Source organism: Microchirus variegatus (genome assembly GCF_963457635.1).
Source record: "Microchirus variegatus genome assembly, chromosome: 1".
Classification (NCBI taxonomy): Eukaryota; Metazoa; Chordata; class Actinopteri; order Pleuronectiformes; family Soleidae; genus Microchirus; species Microchirus variegatus.
The window spans coordinates 7,064,705-7,081,954 of NC_139802.1; the positions used below are offsets into that span (position 1 = coordinate 7,064,705).

General features: G+C 41.0%; 2 protein-coding genes across 3 annotated transcripts in view; one reads left to right on the forward strand and one right to left on the reverse strand.

Annotated features, from left to right (window-relative positions):
* fhod3b (formin homology 2 domain containing 3b) overlaps window positions 1-7,526 on the forward strand; it is a 117,873-nt gene extending 110,347 nt beyond the window's left edge. The window contains exons 21-27 of the mRNA XM_083890694.1: window positions 495-656; window positions 754-944; window positions 1,037-1,229; window positions 2,150-2,173; window positions 2,750-2,927; window positions 3,977-4,138; window positions 5,054-7,526. Of these exons, the coding sequence (XP_083746820.1) occupies window positions 495-656; window positions 754-944; window positions 1,037-1,229; window positions 2,150-2,173; window positions 2,750-2,927; window positions 3,977-4,138; window positions 5,054-5,136 (993 nt within the window). The 3' untranslated portion in view covers window positions 5,137-7,526. The remainder of the gene's footprint in view (window positions 1-494; window positions 657-753; window positions 945-1,036; window positions 1,230-2,149; window positions 2,174-2,749; window positions 2,928-3,976; window positions 4,139-5,053) is intronic.
* A 173-nt stretch (window positions 7,527-7,699) lies between these two features.
* Window positions 7,700-16,810, reverse strand: LOC310925699 (retinoic acid receptor RXR-beta-A-like). 2 transcript variants are annotated; one of them, XM_083887705.1, is made up of 12 exons: window positions 16,670-16,810; window positions 15,366-15,559; window positions 12,947-13,100; window positions 12,526-12,705; window positions 12,190-12,243; window positions 10,895-11,055; window positions 10,632-10,761; window positions 9,921-10,038; window positions 9,765-9,806; window positions 9,586-9,677; window positions 9,394-9,499; window positions 7,700-9,302 (listed from the first exon to the last, which is right to left on the reverse strand). In XM_083887705.1, exons 2-12 carry the CDS (start codon window positions 15,504-15,506, stop codon window positions 9,155-9,157), a joined length of 1,326 nt encoding a protein of 441 aa, XP_083743831.1. In that variant the 5' UTR covers window positions 15,507-15,559; window positions 16,670-16,810; the 3' UTR covers window positions 7,700-9,154. The 2 variants fall into 2 exon arrangements, with proteins under 2 accessions (XP_083743831.1, XP_083743832.1); XM_083887706.1 differs by lacking the exon at window positions 12,190-12,243.
* Window positions 16,811-17,250: the final 440 nt, after the last annotated feature.

Genomic DNA, 17,250 nt, shown 5'->3' on the forward strand with positions numbered 1-17,250 from the left:
AACTCGCATGTCGGGTTTCTTTTTATAGTCTCACTTTGTGTTGGGGGGAGGGGGGAGGAGGGGGTCTCTGCTTTTACTTCAGCCTTGCAAGTGAACATCTGGGATGTGAGAGCTAAAAAAAAAAGAAAAAAAAGGGGAAACATAAGTCACCGACATCAAAACAAGTAGTTCCCGCAAATAATGGCTGCATTTATATTTTTTGCAGTAAGCCATTTGAAACTGGCATGAGAAGAAGGGAGGTCACGTTAGGATTATGATCTTTCCTGAGCAGTCAGTCAGGACCGATGTAGATTATGGTTCTGATAATCTCAGCCTAATAAATCTACACATCTACTCTACCACACACTTTTTTTTGTTTCAAGCTGTGCCAAAAAGGAAATTTGCTACCAATTTGGTCTTTGAGTCGAAGGCCCCGGTTATTTTTTTTTTACTTTCAGACAGTTGTTTCCGTTTCACATTCACGAGTGTGCTGCTCTACCTGCGTACATCTTTAGGCTAAAGGCTTTGAGCTCAGCTACTTGGAGAAAGTGCCAGAAGTGAAGGACACTGTCCATAAGCAGTCTCTGCTGCACCACACCTGCTCCTTTGTGGTCGAGAAGTTTCCGGACAGCACTGATCTCTACTCTGAGATAGGAGCCATCACCCGCTTGACAAAGGTGAGCCGTGTTTACTTCTCAGAAGCTCATTGATGGGTTTTTTATATATATATATATATACATGTGAGTCAATTCTATTCTGTGATGTTGCCGTCAGGTGGACTTTGACCAGCTTCAAGACAATTTGGCCCAGATGGAGCGGCGGTGCAAAGCATCGTGGGATCACCTCAAAGTCATAGCAAAGCATGAGATGAAGCCAGCGTTGAAGCAAAAGATGTCCGACTTCCTCAAAGACTGCGCCGAGAGAATCATTATTCTCAAGATCGTACATCGACGGATTATCAACAGGTACGCTCAGCTGTTAAATCTAAATGTTATTGATTCTATTTCAAAACTCGGTTTTGGTCCAGTGAGTACGATGTTTCTTTATATACTCACAGGTTTCACGCCTTCCTGCTGTTCCTGGGCCATCCGATATATGCGGTGCGAGAGGTCAGCATTCACCGCTTTAGCAAGATCCTGAGCGAGTTTGCCCTGGAGTATCGCACAACGAGAGAGCGCGTGCTGCAGCAGAAACAGAAGAGGGCCAACCACCGGGAGAGGAACAAGACTAGGGGGAAAATGATAACAGATGTAAGTGGTCACGTGTCGCCTTTTCTCCGTTTCTTGATCTTTGTCTTTGTTTGACAAGTATTTCTCTAATTCCATGAAACAATCCCTCAACACTGGTTATACTCTCTATAATCTGGTTAAAGCACCAAACCGGGGCCAGTTATGACAGACGAGGCTTGTATTTACAGTGACATCAGCGTGGTTTGTCAGTACTCGCATGTATAGGTTTACTGCAAAAACACTCATTTAATTGTTTTGAGTGTATCCCGTTCTGTAGCTGCAGCAGGCGAGGAAAGGCCAGAGCAAATACCTCCCTGCGTGATTAAAATCCCTTAAACCCCGAGGAGTCGGCTTCTCAGAGCCGGACTCTGCAGCAGGGGCCTCACGGTCTTCAAAGGGATGCTAATTCAATCACTGTGTGAAAATTAAAACCTTTGGATATCCCTGAAGGAGAAATAACAAGACCCACACCCTAAACACATTCTTACAGAGGTGTTCAGTTGTTCCATAGCTTGTGTTCTGCGGGTGTTTTTGTTCTGGCGTGAAAATCCTGCTCATACATCTTTGTGAAACACACCTACTCTCTTCTTGTCATGAGGGTTAGATGATAAGATACACACCGCGTAAGCTTTTTTTATACAATGAGACTGTAATCACTGGCTTTGTTTGGGAGAAACTCTGAAAGCTTGGGGATCACGTGTAGACTAGAATGTCCAAACCTGCCAAAATCCACCCATAGCCCTTACTGTAAATAACTTTTATGGTTCAGACAAGATAGTGTCCAGTCTCTATGCTCAGCTACATCCTTATTTTAGTGTAAAAGCAAACAACCATACATAGTTCCTAAAGTGTCTTTTAAAATCATCTATTATTATGTGTGCACTTCTGTATTCACATCTCACCTTACGGCATATTTGTGTCCGTTTCCTTCGTCCCTGTAGAGCGAGGATGACGATGACAGCGAGGTAGGGAGGGGAGGTGGTGACGTGTGAACCTCGTCGTGACTAACGTTGTCAGTTGTCGCAACTTTGAACAATAACCGGTGTGTTTGTGAGGATTAACGAAGAACGGGGGGTCAGTGGAAAGACTGAAGGATTGTGTGATCCCGCATGAATGAGGAAGTTCACGGTGATGATACTGTAGAGAGAGAGAGAGAGAGAGAGAGACAAGAAAACAAGTGTGTGCATGACGTCCGCAGTGTCGACTGAAAAATGATCACGGAGAAACTTCCTTGTAGAAAATAATGGACTTCTCACAGCTCAATGCCTGACGTTGGTGTGTCTGCATTTTTGCAAAAAACAAACTGTCACGGGAAGAAAAATGACTATTTATTTAGACACCTTAACATGTCTAACTAACTGCTGTGACGTCTCTACAACTACATCTAGTTTGATACTAAGACGTTTACTCATGAGTTCCTCTGAAATACTCAATCTTGCAGAGCATGGAGTTGTGTTACACCTTCGTCTACTAATAAAATATCAGCTGTTTTAATGCTGTCCCCCCCCACCCCGCCTGCACTCCACCCTCTTTCCCTGCAGAGTGGTAAATTTGGCAGCTCCCCACAGGAAAGCCAGCCTCAGGGTATCCAGTATGCCGAGGACGCAGCCGAACACGAGAACATGAAGGCCGTTCTGAAGAGCGGCCTGCAGTGCGGGGAGGGCAGCGCGTCCACGGTGCCGGGCCTCAGAACACGAACAAGAGCTGGCAGCGCCAGAGGTCAGTCTCCTAAACAGGTTACCGGGTTACAGCGTCGTAGCTTCCTCATTCACATGCTTTTCTTTGGGAATATAACTGCAAAATGAACACACACACACATCTCCAAATTAGCATAATTCTACCTGAAAAAGGTCCAGTGTGTAACATTTAAGAGGTTTCATAATGTAGAGTACTGAAGGAAGAGGCTTATAGAGGCCACCATCTTGTGCATGCATGTTTTAAGCAGATTAGTATGCAAACAGTCTTGAGTGTCTGAGTCCTCCATTTTGTTACAATCTGCAGTCTCACCACTAGATGTCACTAATTATTATACACTGGATCATTAGGGCGAGATCATTACTTACTGCTTTTCCGCATCTTCCACATATCGTATCGCGAACATACGCCCTCCTCATTTTCCAGTCCAGTAGCAGTTTCTTATCAGGTCTTTGTCCATATTTCCTAGTTTTATTTGAGTACATAATCTGGAGCTGGTGGACTTCCTCAAATAACCTCAAGCAAGTTTCCATGGTTACCCCCATTCTATGTAAAAAAAGAAAAACACAAACTAGACTGGACTGAGTTTTGCTACAGATCTGCACGTACGGTCAGCGTGGAAATGGGCAGATGACAAAATGTACTTCACAAGGACTTTGGAAAGAATGAGCCGGTCCTTTAAAGGGGCATTATTTAATAGATCTAAAGCAACTGGCCATAAAATCCTCCTAATATGTCACAGAGACTCGGGAATAATGTTCATATAACAAACTGAACTCACCAACAACAACAGTACAGACAAAATATTTTCATTAAAAAAAATCTTTTGCAGAAAACAAAACCTAAAAGACCACAGTATTTTTAATTTGAATGTAGTAACCGTTTTTGGCCACATTCTTACATATGGCACCTTTAACTAAACATTTTCTACATTACACCTGCGTAACATCAGTATGCTCATGTTGTAAAGCTTCACCCACACCACTGCAACTGCATTTCAAGACAGCAGTCGTGTTTCCCTGATAAGAACCAAACAGAACCGAAGAGTCTCTCTGTTTGTGCCCGTCACGCAGGGCGCGTTCCCCCGTGGTGCTCCGCCAGCAGTGACCCGGTGAACTGTGCGGACGACACGGCAGACGAGATCATGGAGAGGATCGTCAGGTCAGCCACTCAGGGGCCCGGCCAGCGGACGCAGCCTCGAGAGAGGAGACGGTCCCGCGCCAACCGAAAATCACGTAAGTCATCAAGTAATGAATGTTGTGTGATCAGCTGTTTGTGTAGATACAGCACGAGAGGTGTGAAGTGTAACTCTGTTCTAATTGGAACTCTAAGCAAGACAAGAATTCAAGATTATTGTCATATATTTTGTCATCGACGTTTCCTTAAAAAACTGCTTGCGTGCTAACGAGATCGTTTGGCTTGCTCACGAGATACTTTTTGCGTGCGCACGAGACACTTTTGTGTGCGCGTGAGATCTTTTCGTGTGCTCACGAGATACTGTGTCACTACTCAACTATGTGTGTGCGTGCGTGTGACGTCAGTGAGTGAAATGGGAAGTGTGTGTGCCGTGTTTATGTTGGAGAGCCGCAGCGAGACTGTCACGCTTCATACTGTTGCTTGGTTATGTCCCCCCCCCTTTACGAGAGAGTCTCATTGTACCCAGAGAGGCTGTGCATCACCCTGCAATACTGAAATAAAGTGCCGTGTTCAATGCAGACGGAGTCCCGCCAGTTGTTGTGTTGTTGCCGAACGAGCTAACCCAAGCTAAGGAGTTAGCGGTCCCTTTACTACGGTTGGCGTTGTTAACAATGCTTTCTCGTGCTCAACAGAAAGTAATTGGGTGCCCGTGAGATCTTGCTGCGGCTCTCCAACATAAACAACAACACGGCACACACACTTCCTGTTTCACTCATTGACATCACATGTACGCACGCACATAGTTGGTTAGCTTAGCTTAGCCTCTAACAGTATCTGGTGAGCACACAAAAGTATCTTGTGCGCACGTGAAAGTATCTCGTGCGCACACTAAACATTTCTTTTCTTTTTTTTCTCCATGTCCCTTTAGGGGCTCCGTACATCTCTTATAAAAGTTTGTTTTTAATACAGTGTCTCACATCACTTAGGCTTATTTTTTGTTCCCGACTGTGCAGTGAGGAGGACACTGAAGAATGGTTTGACCACAGAGGAGGCCAGCGCTCTGGGCTTCTCAAGCGGGACAGAGATGCAGGTATAAGCTGGGCCCTGGATGCCGTTGGACATATAAGACGTCTGGAATCCCCTTTTACTGCCCCCTCCATTTGCCTACATCCAACACGGCGACCCCGCTGCAATCAGACTCGGCACTCATCCCCCTCCCTTTAGCTTTCGATGAGTTCATCTCATTTTTATGCGTTTTAGTTGACGTAGACTTGACGCTGAAGTGCTTCTTTGAAGAGGGCGGATTTTTAAAAAAAAAAAGAAAAAAAAAGCTGAGCAAGATTTTATTTACAAAATGAACTACGGGGGGCACAGAGAGCTGACACTGACTGACTCATTCAAACCACTCGGCTTTGCTGACGATCCGCACTCACGAGGCCCAATCACCATCTTCCTTTGAATGTGTGTTTTCCTTAGTCGTCAGAATTGTTGGCATACGCTTCAATCTCAGTGGCCTTGACTGAATCAAGAGGGCTAAACATGTGGTACAGACTCTACTGTGAGTGTAAGCCCTGCAACTTTAGTATCACATTGAATTGAAATGACATTTCATCTATTGAATAGATGCCATTGTGCGGAGTTATTGTTCTATACTACTGTGGTAGTTTTATGTTTCTGTTCCATTTTGCTCGAGAAGGTGCTCAAATAATAATAATAAGAAAAAAAAATTGCACTGGATGTGAAAGTATCAATGGAATGTGAAAACCTTGACACTGATGAACCACTCTGACATCTGGATCTAAAACTAAACTCAACAGTTTTACCAGCAACTCACCAACTACAGTAGCACAGTTTTTAAAGTCCGATCTAAATCTAAATCCACAGATCGGAGGCAGGTGTCATTCGTTTACCGGGTACAAAAGAATGAATCCGAGTAACAGATTTACCAGTGAAACCCATGTTTCGCACCAATGCTCGCCATGTCAACATTTTCAGCTTCAACAAACACAGACGAGTTACACCACGTAACCTATTCTCACTCACGGGCTGAACAGTTGAGGGGGAGAGTTTTGGGTTGTGTACGACGACAACCTACAGAAGTGAACAGAACATTGTTGTTTTTACTTTCTAGAAGATTTACGAGCTGCACATTTCAGAGTGCCTTTCAGAGACCGTTATTTATTAAGACGTTTTCAGGGACATAATGATTAATAAAAAGGTCTGCAGTCTGCGAGGGGTGAAACAATCATATTGCAACCATGAATGAGCTGTGATTTATTTTAAACCAGTGTTTTTTTTTTTTTACTTGCCCTTGCAAGAATTCCGGTTGTTTATTTTACCTCCAATGATATACCTTTGGATCAAATAGTTTATGAAGATAGCTTTTAAAGTATTTATGACAACTTAGGGATGGTTATGCACATTAGCTTTATCCTGTGGCCGAACTGTAGAACACGGGCAGCGTGATAATCCACTCATGTCAAGTTCTCGGTAAAATGCAACATAAAACATATAAGTAGATGCAGCCTTAAAGTGATGTGTTGTTGGACCGGCATCACTGGAGATCACAGTTATAGGACATAAGAGAGTGTTCTTTCATTATTTAACTATCAATGTAAACATCAGAGTGGTAACAGAACATCTCCACGACTTATCAATATAATAAAAACATGTTAGTCTGTATTGAAATCAACCTTTTAGAATGGGAGTGTGTTCTTGAACTTTTGGTGAGCTCATTGTGCTTGTTTTGGTTCAACTGTTATGACCCTGGGTTCAGCACAACAACAGTTTGTAAGTTGCGAGTCATTCTATCCTATTGTAAATCTTAACTGTGATGGAAACATAGCCATCGAGAGAGAGAGAGAGAGAGAGGAATCTGTCGCATCACACGCTCAAGCTACATAAAACCACACCAGCAATGCGTTTTTGTTTCTTTCTTTTTGTTTTTTTACTTAAAACTATTCAGCACCTTAGACACGATGTGTAGCATGCAACTAAGAACTGAAGTGACGAGAGAGAAGCTCATTGTTTGCCAGATTGTACCGACTTTTGTCTAAAAAAACACAACACAGTAGATCGTGTAAAGTAATATGGGAGAACGCTGTAAAATAATGTGTATGTTCTTCTGTCTGTTTTGGTTTTTTTTTAAATGTTTTTGCTCCATGTGTAGAATAGTGTATTATAGACTAAACGCAGTATTATTCTAAATATAATTTAAGCAAACCAGGCCATGCATGGTTTTTTAAAAAAGTGTCACTTCTGCTTGATATAAAGGGAGGTTAACTTTGGTTGTAGGTTGAGGTGTAGGTTTTCTGTTTTACCAGCTACTCCTGTGGAATCTCGTAGAAGCCTTTTTTATTGCATTGCACTCATTTTATTCTATTCATGTAACATTAGCCCCAGCACACACATTGCTGCCTGTGCCATTACATCACTGTGGAGCTTGGATACAAGCGCTATACAACCAAGGCTTCTATTGCATCTATGTGTCCACAGCAAAAACTATGTAACAACTACAATAAAAAGGCTTGATAAAGCATCCTTTGTCCGTCTCTTTTAATTGTATTCCAGTTGTTGTTTGGGACCTGGACTCATCCAGGCAAACGTAAATGTCACATTTGACACACGTTTTGGGGAAGAAAAAGCAAACCAAAAAAAGAGAAAAGAAAAACTTAAGCCTCTTTATTTTTAGTCCACACAACCCATGCTTCAAGTCACTTATGTTCAAGAGCATACAGAGGTCTATGACGAGCTCGCCAACGCAGCTCATCTGGTGTTTGCACATGGCCATTACTTAGACCTCATTTGGTCTTGTTTAAAATTCCTATGTCCAGAGGTGTTTTTGGATCGAAATGTGATTATGGTTTGCTTTCAATTAATTGCAGAGACACAACAATGAACAAGACAGCTACTTTTAAAAAGGGGGGGTAATAGGAAACACAACCTAGCGTCAAAAAAAGGGGGGAAATGAGCTGAAACAATATCAGCAAATCCAGTGCAACCCAAGACACGTTCTGCTTTATACTAGCTGAAAACTAAACACAAGGGCACATAAGAATTATATAATTTGTATCTCCTGATCATAATTCGAATTTGTCAATGTACATTTTCCCTGAACAATTGCTTTTGCACAGTACCTTAGAATTGTATAGATAAATTACAAAATGGAGTATTCCCTTTCCACCAGACATGATTTACTTTGTAAAACCCCTGAATGACTAACAGGCAGAAAGCTCTTATGCATTTTACATTTTATATTGCTACATTTTCAATAAAAATTAACAAAAGGATTTTCAGTTTTGCATATTTTCTTAGGTTTGTGGTTCTGTGTGCATCTGCACCAACAAAGTCAAATTATCTCTGAAATAGCACCAAAAGACAAACACCTGACCATTTCAGAGGCCCAGGTGTTTGTTACAAGTATGTTTTAGAAATAGTACATAGCAAATGTGCAGTGCAGTCTAATTGTTAACCACAAAGTGATTAGATTTATAAAATGGCAAAGAAGTAAACAACACTACCTGTATATTAACAGACACATAGCTGATCCTCAATTAACGTGGACACTGACTGTCTTTCCCAGGGTCACTGTTGGGATTTTATCTTCTGCAACATTTAGAAGTGAACTCAGAGCTGTGACAGGTCTGGTTTGATTTAGAAGTTTTAAAAAGAAGACCGTTTCCATAATGCGTACTCTACAATTCAGTTTGCCTTCCTTTTAAAGAACAGGCTTTAGGTATCAGTTCACTTTAAGAAACAACTGAAGCTTAACGTTGAAGGTGTCTAAAAAGTTTATATAAAAAGGTGTACCCAAATTATAGCAATTCCTGTGAGGGAAATATGTAAATGTTTACATTTTTAAAAATACTTTTTTTTTTTTTTTTTTTAACCATAGTTACTCATGAAGTTATTTCAACATATAGCACCAGCATGTAGATCATGCCACGCCTTGGGTTTGGTCTAAAGAGCAAATCTGTCTCCCACTAAGAAAGTGCGACACAGAGAGAAGTGAGCCAAATTGACAAATCTTCAAAGAACTTAAAGTGCCACTCCAGTCCCACTCCAGCTTCCTAGACTTCAGCTATCTGAACCTAACCACAGTACACGTTTCCTATCTAAGACAACTGATGGGGAGCTTCAAGCATTTCCATGAGGAAAGTGTCAATAGGTGTGTCACCGATCAGCTTGAAGAAAAAGAGATGCTCCAAGCACTTCAAGCCAATGGATCTTAGTGCTGGCAGCCGAAGTAGGAGCTTGGCAAACCTACAGGAAGGAGACAGGGTTTTTAATTAGTTTAATCAAAGACACAGGGGAAACAAATGCATTAGAATAACTTGAGTAGAAAGACATGTACCTTCCCTGCTGCTCTGGGTATTTCTGTTTACAGTAGGCTTCCAATGATGCATAGACCTTTTCTCTCAGGAGCTCCACCTCACTGGTGTTGGAAAGCCCTTTAGCATCTGCAGGAAAACACAACATATTTCATTCGTGGGCTCAACACAAAAAACGTTATTTCTCTTTTGCAGATATGAGCAGAATGGAGCACCTGGGTTGAAGAGGACAATGGCTCGGAGGCAGCCCAGCTCTGTTTTGTCCATTTGCATATCACGCATTTTATTGACAAGCTCAGTGAGAACCCTTAAAAAATGACAAACAATCCAGAGATTGTAAAGAATATAAAACACAAGAGCAATCATGACATAGAATAGTGAGATGTGAAATCACCTGTCAAATATGGCGCCAACCTCTGCACTCTGCACATTCTCCCTGCATTAAATAAAAGCAGCCATTATGTAGATAACTAAACTCATAAAGCACAAAAAAAGGCAAAACAACAAGCTGCAATTTAGCGTGCAGACATTTATTACATCTCCAGTCTACCTGTCAAAAATAGCTCCAACTCCTGCACTGTTACGCTGAAGCTCAGACGCCAAGAGAACTCCATCCTTCATAGCAATGGAGCGATGGGAGAATGAGGCGATGAGGAGCTCATTCCATCCTGACATGAGAAATGCAATAAAACACTAATAAGATACTGTGAGGGCGGCAGAAACCATTTAAATACTTCTAAAAGTGAAGTGTCCTGACAGTAGCGGTTTTAAAGATGAACTCTTAGTTGTGTTTTAAGACATGGTATTGGTCAAATCAGTCAAAAGCCCTGTCCCAATCCATGGGCTGGATCCTCCTAAGGATGCGGAAGTGAAGCAGCCTATGAGACAAACATGCACACTCAACAAATGCACACCTCGGAGGATCCGGCCTGCGGAGAGCAACAATTATTGCGATGCCGCCCTGCGCATTGCCATATTAACGTCAACGTTAGCCGCATGTGACGTTGCGCTATTGTATTGACTCCTTTTTGCTTTTCGTGGGAGAAGTCGTCGTCAACAAATGGAAGCCTGACTAAACTACGGCACCACCAGCGTATTCCTGCTCTTGTAGTTGTTATGGGTGGAGCAGATGCACCAAAGACTTTGACACTGAAAATGTAATAAATACACATTTTCTTCAATGTTTTTGTTTTAATATTTTTTGTAATCTACCTTGTTTAACTGCAGCATGATCATTATAAGATACAGTTTTCACTTGTACCTGCACGGAGAAGGATGACCTGATCGTCAAGAGGCAGTTCGGAGAAATGAGGGATTCTCTTCGCCCACTCCACCAAAGCAAACAACTGTTTGTCAGCAGTCTGACAGATGTTGGTGACTGCATCATGTGGCTAAAACAATACAAATACAAGGTCTCTTAGTTACACATCCATACAAAATGTTTCCACTCATAACAAGGTGTAAGCAAATTTGAATCATCTTGAAATTGTCAAGTAATGCTGCCATTAAAAGCAAATGACTCACAGAATTGCCTGCAGAGCCTCCATCAGAATGAAGCTCAGTCTTCTGCTCTACTGCAGTCTCTGCCTCCAAGATCTTCTCCACAGGCATCTCCTCATTCACGCCAACACTGACCTCCAACTCTCCTTCACGCTCACGGTTCCTCTGGCGCTCCTCCTGGACCGCTGCATCAGACCAAACATACAAAAAAAGGGAGAGGAATGAGAGGATGGTTAACACTTTAAAATGACGAGCCTCTGCAGCAGAAGCTGTATTGTTATAGTGTCAGTAGTATATTCATTTAAGAACTTCTTATTCCTTAAGATTCATTCAGCTAATTGTTTTTCAGACAACGCATCATTACATTTTGACCACGTTAACTGAAATGGCAACATTACTCCAGAGTCACGCTATCCTATCAAACACAAAGAACTGTGAGGATAAATTAGAGAGCCAAGAAACTTAAAGCTAAACAGTGGGGAAAGTGCTAAAAAACTGATCTCAGCAAACTGGCACTGCAACTACCAACCTCACTGGCAGTTCAAATACTGACAAGTATGCGATTTCACTGGGAGGGTCCAATAAGTGCAACTCAATGGTCAACAGTGATCGACTACATCCAATTTTACAAACAGACCAGTAACACACAAGCAGAGACTACAGCTGGCTAACTGTAACTTAAGCAGTGCTGCAACGAACGATGATATTGGCAGTCGAATAATTTAATGATCAGCAGATTTGTTAACGTTTATTCACAAAACGCTAGTAAAGTTATTAATACAAACAAAAATAGGGAAGACAGCTACTACTGTAATTCACTGCACTTGACATGTTAGCAAACATGACTTATTACACAGCTTGGTTGAATACTTGTGGTCTGTTATTTCTGTAAAAAAGACCATTGTATGTGTAATGGACTGTTGCTAATTGCGCTAAGAGCCTTGTACGCATTAATGCACAGAACTCATTTCACCAATGTATAAATCCTCAGAGACATCTCAGCCACAATTGAATATTTTTTATATATGTGGAGAGAAAGAGACATGTTTTAATTCTTTTAGCTCAGAGACCAAAGTCAAAGAGCACAGAGGAGTCTTCTAAACGGCTCCAGGGCGGAAATGGTGTAAAACTTAGGTTATTTTAATAATCAGTGTTATGTATTTTGTCGACTTATCGTTGCAGCCTGAAACTTAAGTCTATCACACTCATTTCTGGGTAAATATTCACTCAAAAATATCCTAGTGAAGAATTAAAAACAACAAGCTAATTCTCCAAGTAAAATTAGTATACAATAGCTTTATCAATATTTAGTGCCATACTCATCCATCCCTCATCTTTTCCATCTTCTTTATTCCATTTTACATGTTTGACCACTATTGAAAGATGGAGAAAGGGAAGAATAGGAGAATGAGTGGGAGAAAGGGAGAGGGGTTAGTTATGTAAAACCATCCCTAATTTACCCTAACCATCCCTGATATATCTTCCCTTGAGTTTATCTTTTAAAATATCTATACAGGAAAAAAAACATAACCTTCTGTTGTACATTGGTCTGATATATGTCCACATCACAAAACAAGAACGCCCAAGCCTTCATTAGCCAAAAAAGGCTCTCAAATTCAACGGAAACCTCTGCTCGTTTCACCCCGTTTGCGTACCTTCCCTCTTCATGCCCATAGCCAGGCACTTCTGGTAGCGGCAGTACTGGCAGCGGTTGCGTTGGCGTTTGTCGACCAGGCACTCTTTGTTATCCCTGCAGGTGTAGCTCAGGTCTTTACGCACAGTTCGTTTGAAGAAACCTTTACATCCCTCGCAGCTGTACACTCCATAGTGTTTGCCTTCAAAATGCAGAAATTTAAAAATTAAGAGTTAGAGGCTCAACAATAAAAACTGATTGAACACAAGTAGGTAATTTACATTTTTAGCTGAATTTAGTTGCTGTTGTTTTTGTTAACTGTTGAACAAACACTTCAAGATATTACACAGTAAGGTGTAATTCACACGAGCTGGCCATGGGATAAAATAGGCTCCAGCTGAAGTTTCCTTTCTTCCAATTATGTTCTTGGCCGCCTCACTCACCAGAAGAGCGGTCTCCACAGATGACACACAAACGTTTCTGGGACATCATTATTCCAGGGCTGTGTGGTGGCATAGGCCTCAAGCCAAAAGGAGGCTTGACATCCTCCGAACTGCTTATCGAGTGCATCCCTGATATGGATGCCGAGGAAGAGATCTGCAGACACGGAGTAGAAAAACCACTGTATGTAATGGCAGTTTTTTGACACTTTTGATTTAGTTTCAGTTTTTGAGTAGGAGTGGTCACTTTCTCCCAATACAGATTAATAATTATAGTGTCCAGTACACAAACAAAAGCTTCGGTCAACCTACAACATCCCGAGAGCTTTGTATATACATGACACTGCTGAGGCCCCCATGCTCCACTGCAGTATACTGATTGATAGAGTATTGTCATACGACAATAGAAACAGGAATGGAATGGAGAAAAATAATATCAAAATATGCTACATTATGAGAATTCAAGGCCATTTGAGTGTGCTCTGTTGCTACACTGTAATGCCATAGACCGCATATAGAGCTGAAACAATAATTCAATTATTTAATCGATCACTAAATGAATCGTCAACTATTTTGATAATTGATTAATCATGTCTGTAAGATCTGACTGTTTCAGCTTCTCAAATGTGTATATTTTATTAAGATATCATTAAAACTGAATAATCTTGGTATGAAAACAAAAACAAGACATTTGAGAACATAATTTCCAGGTTTGACAAACAAAATTCTACATTTTCTGACATTTCATGGACCAAACGATTACTCGATTTATCGAGAAAATAATCGACAGATTGATTGATTATGAAAATAATTGTTAGTTGCGGCTCTAACTGTATACTCTTCTTCTGGCTGCAAAACAAACTCCTGTGTTGAAGCCTTTAGATTTACAATTTGACTGGCACCATGACAGCTTTTACAAAAGGAAATGGAACCTGTCACCAATTGGACCATACAGCTGTCAATTACACTGGTGTCCACACGAGTGCTGTGCTTTATTATCCGTTTTTCTCTAAAAGGAACATAATTTGCAAAACTGACATCATGTGGTTTTGAAGCAGGCCTGAAACTAGCAACTGAGACCATTAACTCCCCAGGAAAACGTTTAATGACTCCCATTCAGTTCTTTTAGCAAACATAAGAGTCAGCGCATTGTGGCTGACTACAACTTCCCCCCAACTTCCTGGCTCTACAAACCAGAAGACAACATCCACTTTTATGCATCTATGCATGTTGTGCTGGCATTATGTCACACTATTGGCATAGCCGATATTGCCATCCTTCTTACATGTCCCACACTGGAAACATAAGCCAGATTAAGGTTCACTGCACTGTACAGCACACACAGAACTAGTATAATTTCATGGAAACCTAGCTTTGGAGTAACATTAAAAAATAAAAAATTTAAATCTACACCCAACAGCAATAAAGCTGGCTAAAAAAAAAACACTATCAGACAGAGGGGTGGGGGTATATGCTTCAATCAATATATTAATTACATATTATCTTTTTTTTTTTTTAAATAACGTTGAACAACTCTGGACAGAATTCATGAACAGATAGCTTATCTTTTTTACTAAGAATCATTACTCGTCAGTCAACTCATGTCAACTGACTCATTGTGGGTTCCTGTTAGCATAACAAACCTGAGGTGAAAGGGGACATGAGAGACGTGCTACAAGCTGCACTTTAGCTAAATGTTTGATGATTGTTATATTATCACCTTTACACGTGTTGTGAGAGCACCGTGATGCCTTTAGGAGCTCTCTCAGAGTGCATGTGTGTCTCGAGCAAATTGTCAGTTGTGGTTTAGCGTTAGCCGAGACAAAGAAGGCAATGACGTGAAATGTTCTATGCCTGTTGGAAGAAATAAGGTCTCTGCGAGACACAGACCATACCACTCTTATTGATACTAACAGATTTCAAAATTTAGCCCCGGAGCCTGTTTAGAACTGGGTTTTGGTCGTGACCCCATAGTGTAAAGTAGCAATTAATAGCATCCAACACCAAATCAGCATTTTGTTAAAAGGGTGCACAAGAACACCAAAACGTCTGTTAATGATTGTAGGATGGAAACGTTGAACTTGAGCAGGTTTAGGGTTTGAATTATCACCTACAACTGTACTGTAGAGTGTGTGGTCATATTAAAAAAGTGCATTAATACAACTTTTTATCTAAACTTTTATATTTTTATTAGTGCACCGGGCGAGTAAAACAAACATTACTAGTTATGCGAAAATCAATTTCATCAAGTATGGAAATGGAAATGTTTCTACATTTATCTTTATTTAATTGAATCAAGGTACCTTGCATATTGGAATCAAATTGATTCATGAAAATCAGCAGCTATACCCAGTCCTATTCAGCAATATGTAACATACGTGGACAATGGCATCGTTTCACAGACACTTGTGGCTTTCAATACCTGACTGTTGCTGATGGGTCCAAATCCCAGAGAGGGAGAGACCACTGGAGAGTTAAGTGAGGGGCTAATCACTGAGAACGGAGAGCCCAAGATGTTGGTGGGGCTGTTGGAGGCTGAACTGTTGGGCTGCTGTGAGGACATGACTTATATGCAACCCAGTGGAGAGGATGATGTCCCGTCTGAAGGATATCAATCTAAGGGTAATAACAATACAGCAATAGTAATGTTAATAAAGCAACAATAACCACAATATCATTATTTGCCTTTTAAAATTGTATAGACAAGAAATAAACAAATTATTTCTTGTCTATACAATTTTAAAAGGCAAATTTAAATACTTTATTTTCTGACACTTTAAGTACGATCCCATCATACAAAACGGTGATAATTAGTTGCAGACGTTGTTGCACAACACAGTGTCAACGACAATCACATTTTAGCAACAGATAGCCAGGCGACCGATACATTAAACTCACAAACAGACCGTATACATCTACACAATCAAATCAACGATCATTTGACTGATTAATAGGATTCAACCACCGCATTTTTACGCGAAATTGAATCCCAAACGACACATGGTTATAGAATAAAACCCTGGTCGCATTAATCCAAAATACACTGAGCTGACGACGTGTTGTGTTGAAACCTTTGTTCAAACTAAACCTACAATCAAATGTATTTACTCGGTATTTGCTAATATGTGTGTCTTCTTTGCTAACTTTAGCTGGCTCCCGATAGCGTCGCAAAATATCACACGTTTGCTAAACTGTGTTAGCAATACGCAGTTACCTCTGCATTAGCGTTACTCTGTGAAGAACGCCATTAAATTTATTCTAACCATAACAATGGACAACAATATTAACGAGCATTCCCACGAGTCTTTAAATGTGCAGTACATTACTAGCCATATAGCATAAATACACCCCTGTCTTTTCTTTGGCTGTTAACCTGTTAGCTAACTTCAAGTCGGTAAATGTTCGAAAGAGCTTCGGTATGTTAGCTATTAGTTGCTATGCGTCTACCGCTACAACCTTAAAAGTCATTTTCTAAATATCAATGTATGTACATACCCAGATATTCATCGAAAATGTGGAGCTCGATGACTCGACAGTGGTCGAGCCACTCCAATAAATCCGCACAACTGGTGCTAGGCAGCTAGGATTAGCCCGCTAGCTGCAAATACGGCTAGCCCAAAGCTAACACAGCTAACATTAGCCAAGTGCGAGGCTCAAGGTGATAGTCTGGAGAAGCAGTAGACAAAACAAGGGATGGTGTCGTGTTTGACGGTTGAAATTACTCACCAGACACACCTCGGACACATTGTTAAAAACCACGTCGCCGTGGTCGCCGCAGTTGGGTAAAGGGAAACAGCCAGACAACAGGCCGACGCTCAGATCCAGTTTACTTCGACCTGACGCCACTGCCTCCGCTGTTGTTGTTTACAGGCCATGCTGGCTTAGTGCCAGAAGCATCCCCACAGTCAAAACGTCTCATGGGACCACCCGTGCAAGCAGCAGCAGTCATATGATGACACTCCTGGAGTACATGTGCAGCTGCATGCATTATTATTATAATATATATATTTTTAAATCACATTTAAGTATTTGCCCACATATAATTGTTAACATTATTCACATGTAAATAGCTTGTTACACATAAATTCTCTGTCATACTGTACTTTGCTCTGAGGAAAATCCCACACTGTTTTACTGTGCATCAAGGCTGCACGATATGAGGAAGACATGTCAACAATGTCCTTTAAGTTGTTAAATATCGCACTGGCAATTTGACTTTGGATTCAGTGAGCAGCCTATGCGACAATATGATTTAATCGGTGGGAAAAATCCATTTCAATGCAACAACTTAAAAAAAAATTCTGCTT

Excerpts from the sequence above, each read along its gene's own strand:
- LOC310925699 (XM_083887705.1), bottom strand. The coding sequence starts at position 15,506 with ATGTCCTCACAGCAGCCCAACAGTTCAGCCTCCAACAGCCCCACCAAC. Across the intron at positions 12,706-12,946 it reads CTGTGGAGACCGCTCTTCTG|GCAAACACTATGGAGTGTAC; the intron begins GTGAGTGAGGCG and ends TGCATTTTGAAG. Across the intron at positions 9,807-9,920 it reads GTTGGAGCTATTTTTGACAG|GGAGAATGTGCAGAGTGCAG; the intron begins GTAGACTGGAGA and ends TATTTAATGCAG.